The 8,515-nt window shown below is 39.5% G+C and overlaps 1 protein-coding gene across 1 annotated transcript in view; it reads right to left on the reverse strand.

Moving 5' to 3' along the window:
- Positions 1 to 2,999: 2,999 nt before the first annotated feature.
- PAPSS1 (3'-phosphoadenosine 5'-phosphosulfate synthase 1) overlaps positions 3,000 to 8,515 on the reverse strand; it is a 135,970-nt gene continuing 130,454 nt past the window's right edge. The window contains exon 9 of the mRNA XM_019635990.1: positions 3,000 to 3,718. Within this exon, the coding sequence (XP_019491535.1) occupies positions 3,580 to 3,718 (139 nt within the window). The 3' untranslated portion in view covers positions 3,000 to 3,579. The remainder of the gene's footprint in view (positions 3,719 to 8,515) is intronic.

The following is an 8,515-nucleotide window of genomic DNA, read 5'->3' on the forward strand; positions in this document are numbered from 1 at the left end:
TTCAAACTGCACACAACCCTGATCAAGTATAGTCCTCAAGTACTTATCTTTCAGGAGGCTAGCTTTTATCTCGGTCCAGAAAAAAACTGAGTGGAAGTTAGGTGAGCAGCATGTTTTTTGCACAACTTATATATAATTACATTCAGGACAAGACTATGTGGAATAGGGATTGGAATCCAGCAGAAATATAACCAAAGAGGTTGTAGGCCCTCTAAGAAATATACCCCACACATAAGAGTTCCAGTAGGCAAATACTTACTTTGTGAGTCAACCCACCCCTGGACACATACGTGCTAATAGAAATATACCATATGTGAGAAGCATGACTTCTGAAATTTTCTTGATCAAGTAACTGAATGCTGACTTCCAAGAGATAGACATAATTGCTCCTCTATGGATGGCAACGAAATTCAAATATGTGGTCTTGATTATCATAGTGGAATAGAGCTTTGACAGATATAAGACATTATAGTTCTGCCAAGATGATTGCACTTTCTTCTCCTCCTTAAAAGAAAAACAATTATTTTTCCATTCCCTTTTCCAGCTGATGGATAGATTAAAATGGCACTGAGATTTCCAAGATATCTTGGCAGAAGTTTGGTGTAAGGGGTTGAATGTTTTAAAGATTGGTTTGTGCTCATTTTCATGAACTGGGAAGAAGAAAAACAATTTCTGACTCTATCAGATTTATAGATTAAGGGCACACATACCAACCTGTGGGCTGGTGGAAATCACTGGAGGCTTTCAATTGCTTCCCCAACTCTCTGGAACACACAAGTGGGTGGCCGATCCCAAGAGCACAGGAACCTAGAATCATGTTTTCATCATGTCCCTCTTTGGTGGGCTGGAGGCCAGGGGCACAGTGGGAACTAGACTCAAAAGGGACAATTACCCAGTAGAACATGGTTAGTTTTTATACCACATTTCACCCCAATGCTGTTAATCTTGATTTCGCCTCATGTTCTCATCTTGACTTTACGAGTGTATTTTTTTTCAGTTTTGAAAGGATATTAAGTTTTCTGAGTGCCAAGTTTAAAAATTTTTTTTTCTTTATTTTTAACTTTTAATGCTGCTGACTGGAAAAATCATCTTGAAATTTAGCAGTAACATGGTTTTAATGTAAAATACTTTTCACATCCCACCTGTTACAATCAGGGTATTCAGTGGCAAACGATAGAAATTCCAGATAATTTAGATAACAATGGGATTTATCGGAAGGCTGTTGGGTCTCTTACAGAATTGATAGAAAATGCAAGAGAATGAGGATTAGAAAATGGTCACGAACAAAAAGGTTGGTGGCAGAGGACTCAGCCAAGGTCAGGTCATTGGAATATTCTAGACAGGATACTACTTCTGCACAGAAGACCCAATTGCCACAGTTGCCACCTCCACTAGACACTCACTGTCCCTAAGATCTTGACTCTATCGCTGCCACCATGAAACCATGATTCATTGTCACTGATTCTACATCTTTGCATCACCTCCTACACATCAACATTTCAGGTGGGAGTTTCTGAATTAGTTGAGTTGAGGTGTGTCACATTTAAGCAATCTGTGGTTGGAGAGGGAGAATGTATGGTGCTCTCTAACCTTTGTAGACTTACATAAAGGAGTTATCCCTAAATAGAGATCCAGATAATGTGGCACCAAAAAAGCTATCACCTCTAATTTTTCCCATAATCATATCCATCCATATATCCTCTGCACCACCTGCTAATATCTTTATTCAGTATCCACTAATGAATATATCTACCCACTAGAAAATATCCACTCAGTTTCCATTTCTCTTCTATATATCTACTTGCTCACTAATTGGTTCCCTCTAAGATTCATTTTTATCTTTTCTTGATATTTTTCCTTTTCTTTTTCTAGTAGTATCTTGTTCCCTTTTGCCTTAATGACAATATGAGGTCGGACAACTGAGTTCACGAACTCATCCTAGAAAAAGTGCTACATACCTCATTGCTGAATATCATTTCAGTCACCTTCAAAGTACTCCCCTTGGGAAGTTATGCACCGATGCCAGTGCCTAGTCAGTCCACCCTTCAAAGCAATTTTGGAACTTTTTCTGCAATGGCCATTAGAGCTGTTATCATATTACCCTTGATGACCTTAATGTCATCAAAATGTCTTCCTTTCAATATTTCCTTTACCTTCAGGTAAAGAAAGAAGTCATTGGGGCCAGATCAAGTGAGTTTGGAGGGTGTTCCAATATAATTATTTGTTTACTGGCTAAAAACTCCCTCACTGACAGTGCTGTGTGAGCTGGTGCACTGTCGTGATGCAAGAGCCATGAATTGTTGGGGAAAAGCTTAAGTTGTCTAACTTTTTCCCACAGCCTTTTCAGCACTTCCAAATAGTAAACTTGGTTAACTGTTTGTCCAGTTATGAATAATGAATAATCCCTCTGATATCAAAAAAGGTTAGCAACATCACTGCAACAAGTTCACAAACTTAACTGTCAGACTGTGTATACTACATTCATGTATATAATCTGCCACCTCTTTATAATGCTGAATTTTCAAGGCCAGATCATACAGGATCATTTCAACATTGAAAGTATGATTGCAAATAAAAAATGCTGGCATCTCAACCAAAATTGTATATCCAGCTCCAAAATAAGCATCTCCATTTGAACACTCAACTTGAGGATAGTCCACAAAAATCAAACTTGATATACTGCCCCTCCCCTCCAAAAAATGGACTAGTCGACATCCACCTATGTCCCTCATCATTTCCTATTACTGGTACAACCATCTTACGTGTTTAGAATTTTGGAGATATTTGGGGAAACAGGTTCAGGTTGTAGATAGGCTGAGAACACATTATCATTTTCTACTTAAAAATTGACTATGAAACGTAGTGTTAAAAATTAATTATTAGATTCTAGTAATGAACGATGCCTGTATTTTCCCTCCTCCAACAGAAACTTTTCACAAAAAGGAAAGAGTATGTGTAAAAATAAATAAATAAAATAAAAATGCAAAGTATCACATAAATAAGCCAAAAGGTTTAATTTTATTGAATAAAGTTCATTCAGGGCTTATACAGGTCATAGGAATACTTTAGATTGTGCCAGATAATAGATCAATAGCTTATCAGAAGGAAGGAAAACAGTTTGTATTTTTAACATAGAAAAAAAAATCTAATTGCTACAGATGTCTAGTAAAATTCCCAAAACAAGGTCTAGTAAAGTTTACTGTTTACTGTTTAGTGGATTTTTTTTTCATTTATCAAGGGATGAAAAGTGGTATTTAACATGTATACTATCGGTTACGACTAACATAACAGCTTGAAAAACTCATGAGACAGAAGCATAAATATAAAAAGACAAGATTTTAAAATTGTATTGTAGGAATATTAAGTATAATGAGTGAAAAAGATACATTAAAACCAACAGTGTGTTACACTAGTTCAAAACAGGACTCGTAAAGCAGACCAAAACTGAGTTAAGGAAAATGGTCTGTTTTTAGAACTTGTGTCAAGGCAGACACGACCACAAAGAAATGCCAACAGTAACTACGTGGTCCCCTCTGGTTACTCGGGGAAGTGTCAAAGGTGGAGGGACTGCTACACAGTTTAGGCTTTCTCCAGGGATTTGTAGTATTCCATCAGCACATTCCAGGCCTTGGGAGCCATGAAGCCTTCAGGAGGTTTCTGGCCATCTCGAGCAAGTTTGCGCATTCGTGTTCCAGAAATAAATTCAAAGTCTTCATGGCTGAAAGTGAGAGAAAAAAATTAGTTCACATTTTAAAAAACTTACAGTGAAATTTTAAAAAGCATTTGTCCCTTCTGTTCACAGTAGACAAGCTTATTGAAAAAAATATATGGATAAAACATAGTACTTGTGAATATCAATCTGATTTCAAGTTTTTCACTGAGCAAAAAAAGAACCACCACACTATTGAAAATTACCCATTTTCAGAACTCGGAAAAAAATTTTCATTGACATTTTTGTTGAGATCATTACAGATTCACATGCAATTTATAGGAAATAATACAGCAAAGGGTTCATAATAATGAATCCTTTACCCTGTTTCCCCTAATGGTAACTAAATCCTGCAAAACTATATATAGCATAATATCACAGAAAGGATATCAGCATGGAAACAATCTACCAATCCTATTCAGATTTCCCCAGTTTTACTCGTGCTCATTTCTATATGTGTTTATTTAGTTTTATGAAATTTTATCACATGTGGAGATTCATGCATATACCACAGTCAAGATACAGAACAGTTCCAAAACTATGGCAATCTTTCGGGCTGCCCTTTTATAGCCATACCCATCTCCCCTCTCACTCCCTGCTAACTACTAATTTACAACTAGGATTTTTTTTTAATTAAATCTAATTTAGCTAGCACAGATCGAAAACTTTTTAGGAAGGTTGAATCTGAAAGGCTAAATGCATACTGCAATATTAGGAGAAAAACTGGAATTTCATAATAGCGATAGCAAGTAAGCAGCAATAATTACTATTATTTCATTGACAAGGTACCACAAAGGTAATGTTAGCTCTTCTCATCTTCATACATACAAAACACACAAAAGCCCTTACACTATTAAGCACACAGCAACTATGGCTATGACACATATTGTCTACTGATAATTCCATCCTCTTTCCTCAAACAAGTGAACGCACTAGAGAGCAGACCAGGACCCAGCAAGAGTTCTGAGTTATTAGAGTCACCAGATCACAGGTCGTGTTTACTCCTAGTTAGCAGTGATATGTTCCCTCCCTACTTCATTATCTGTGTAATTAATCTGAGGATCCAGTGAAATTATAAACTGCCAAGTGGCCCTTTCTTTTAGAGGTATGTCAGATATGTTTTAACTAATAATCACATTTCTAGGAATCTATGTTAAAGAAGTAATTAGAAATGCAGAGACATACGCATAAAGATAGCTATCTGGAAGTTGATTTATGATAGCAAAATATTATAATTAACCTAAAAATTGCAAGTTCTAAATAAATTATAGTACAGTGCTGAGCAGAATTATATAGTTATTAAAGTACAGCTAGGGATGGGATCAAATGTTCCTGGTTTAATTAATGATAAATAAAATAATCAAAACACTTAATTTTATACACAATACCATTGCAATTTTGCTAAAATACAGGGTATCGGGCAGGGTGAAGATGGCTATAAAAAAATACATCCAGGGGCCAGTCGAGTGGTGCATTGGTTAGGAGTTGGCTTGGAACACCAGCTCTGAGCAGCAGGGCCCCAGTTCGGATCCCACATGAGGGCCAGTGACGCTGTGCCCTCTACAGCTAAGATGGTGAACAACAGCTTGACCTGGAGCTGGGCTGCTGTGAGGCGCCAGTGATGGCGTAAGCTGCAGTGGGGCTGGCCGGCAGCAGGAGTGAGCTTTCATGGGCCGCCGTGAGCAGCTGTCCAAATGGCCGGCGAGCAACTGCCTCACCCGGGAAGAGCGCAATGATCATACCAATATGGGCCAATGAAGCAACATCCTCCACAACTAGACTGAAGAACAAAAGGACAGCAAGTTGTCTGTTCCCCTTCCCTGATTCGCCAATAAAATCTTAAAAAAATAAAATAAAATAAAAAATATATCCAAATGTTAATAGTGGTTATTTCTACGAAGTCGTGTCACAGGTGCTTTTCATTTTGTTCAGCATGTTTTCTGCAATTTTCTACAATGATAATTTTTTATCAATTATCAATATCAAAATCAAATAAAAATATGAAATTATTATCAATAACAATTGTTACAATGAATAAAAGCTTACTGTACAAACTTCTATCCAGGACTTCCAGTCAAGATGGCAGAGTAGGTAAATGTTGTGATGGCCTCCTCCCATGACCACCTCAAAATGACAACTAAACTACAGAACAACCTTCAGTGAGAATCACCCAAAGTCTAGCTGAGAAGAAGTCCTATAACTAAGGATCTAGAGAGGAAGCCACATCGAGACTAGTAGCAGGCGCGAAGATGCAGAACAGGCTGATCCCACACCCAAGTGTGGCGTTTAAAAAATGAGAGGTATATATTGTCTGTGGAGATCACTCGAGGAGCGAGGGGTCCAAGCCGGACACCAGGTTCCCCAACCCAGGGCTCTAGTGCCAGGGAGAGAAGTCCCCATAACTTCTGGCTGGGAAACCCAGAGGACATTGCAGTTGAGTAAGCCGGAGGGCAGCTGCAGTCCCCGGCGATCCTCTTAAAATGGTCCCCACATGGACTTACTGACTGACTCACTACTCTGAGCTCCAGCGCTGGGGAGCTGCCCAAAGGCACCAGGGATATATGCAGAGGAACTGAATTACCTGGCTTCATGATGAGGGCTAGAGGGGTGGCTTTCTCCCAGACAGAAGTGCTGGCAGAAGCCAGTATTCCTTTGTTTAGTCCTTCCTCCCCCTGCTTAGCATGTGGACACAGGCAGGTGCCATATCTAAATCTCCATCAACCTAACATCAACATAACAGGGCATGGCTAACATGTCCTGGTGATTCCCTGAGACCCCGCCTACCAAACTTGAGGGCCTACCCAAACTGCTTCCAGTGGCTTTCCCATACAAATGGCCTGACTTGGCTCATGCTGTGGACTTTCCTAAAGTCTCTCAAAGGTTCACAAACACCAAACAAGTAGCATCTAGCCTCGGTGTACCTCATACTTCTTATTAAACAACCCCAAGCCCGGCTTAGTGGCAGCCAGACTTGATTTGCAGCTTAGCCTCTCGCCAGCACCTCCGAACCAAGCCCAAATGGCAACCATTTGCCGATCACTTTGTAGCTCATACCACATACACAGATAGTGGCTAACCTTGGCCTGCAACAGAGCCCCTCCCAAGAGGCCCCAAAATGAACACACCTGATGGCCAGCTTCAGGCTACAAAAGAGCACCACCCAACCACCTCCACAAACGACACCCAAAAGGCAGACTGGGCAGACACCAGAGCCCTGCTAGAGCTAATCCTGTTCTGTAAGGTCAGCCCCTGCACAACAGCTCTTTTACTGTAGTCACAATCAGTCCTCACAACCAAAGAGCCCAAGGGTCAATCCCTCCCATTGATATGCCAACAGCAACCAAGGCTCAACTATAACAGGAGGGCACACACAACCCACACAAAGGACACACTTGAAGCACCCAGCTCAGGTGACCAGGGAGACTATGCCACTGGGCCCCACAGGACACCTACTACATAAGGCTACTCTACTAAGAATAGGAGACATAGCAGCTCTATGTAATATACAGAAACAAACACAGGGAGGCAGCGAAAACAGGAAGGCAAAGAAACATGTCCTAAATGACAGAACAGAACAAAGCTCCAGAAAAAGAACTAAACAAAATGGAGACAAGCAATCTACCAGACGGAGGGTTCAAAACACTGGTTGCAAGGATGCTCAATGAACTTAGGGGAGGAATAGATGAACTCAACTTCAACTAAGAGATAGGAAACAAAAATGGAGATAGAAAACATAAAAATGAACCAGTCAGAAATGAAGAATACCTGAAATAAATACATTAGAGGGAAACAACAGATTACATGAAACAGAGGATCAAATTAGTGATTTGGAAGATAAGGTGGCATAAAACAACCAATCAGAACAACATAAAGAAAAAAGATGAGAGTTTAAGGGGCCTCTGGGACAAAATCAATGTAACAACATTTGCATCATAGGGGTACCAGAAGGAGAAGAGAGCGAGCAAGGAATTGAAAACCTATTTGAAGAAATAATGATGAAGTGGAATCTAAAGAACAGAATAAATGAGCAAACTAAACAGAAATAGTCTCAGAGATATAAAGAAAAAACTGATAGTTGCTAGATGGGCGGGGGCTGGGGACGAGGGAGAAGGTGAGGGGATTAGACAGCACAAATTGGTAGCCACAGGGATATGAAAGACAGTTTGGGGAATATAATCAATAATGTTGTAAATATTTGTAGGGTGTCAGACAGGCACTTGTCTTATCAGGGAGACCACTGCAGTGCACACCTGAAACTAAAGAATACTGAATGTTAACTATAATTATATATATGTATATATATAGTCATGGGATATGGAGTACAGCACAGGGAATAGAATTAATTGAATTATAACAACTATATACAATGTCAGAGGGGTAATAGATTGGGGGAGGGAGGTTATTACTTTGTGAGGGGTGTAAATGTCTAACTAGTACATTGTTTTGTACACCTGAAACTAATGTTTTTTAAAAAGGTAAAAAAAAAAAAAAAGAAATAATGATGAAAAACTTCCCTAACTTGGCAAAGGAAATAGATACACAAGCCCAGAAAGCGCAGAGTCCCAAACAAGATGAACACAAAGAGGCCCACATCAAGACATATCATAATTAAAATGCCAAAGGTTCAAGACAGAGAATCTTATAAGTATCAAGAGAAAAGCAGTTAGTTACTTACAAGGGAGTTCCCCTAAGGCAATGTCAGCTGATTTCTCAACAGACACTTTGCAAGCCAAGCCAGAAGGGACTGGCACAAAATATGCAAAGTGATGAAAAGCAAGGACCTACAACCAAGACTACCCTACCCAG

This window comes from Hipposideros armiger, unplaced genomic scaffold (genome assembly GCF_001890085.2).
Source record: "Hipposideros armiger isolate ML-2016 unplaced genomic scaffold, ASM189008v1 scaffold_26, whole genome shotgun sequence".
Classification (NCBI taxonomy): domain Eukaryota; kingdom Metazoa; phylum Chordata; class Mammalia; order Chiroptera; family Hipposideridae; genus Hipposideros; species Hipposideros armiger.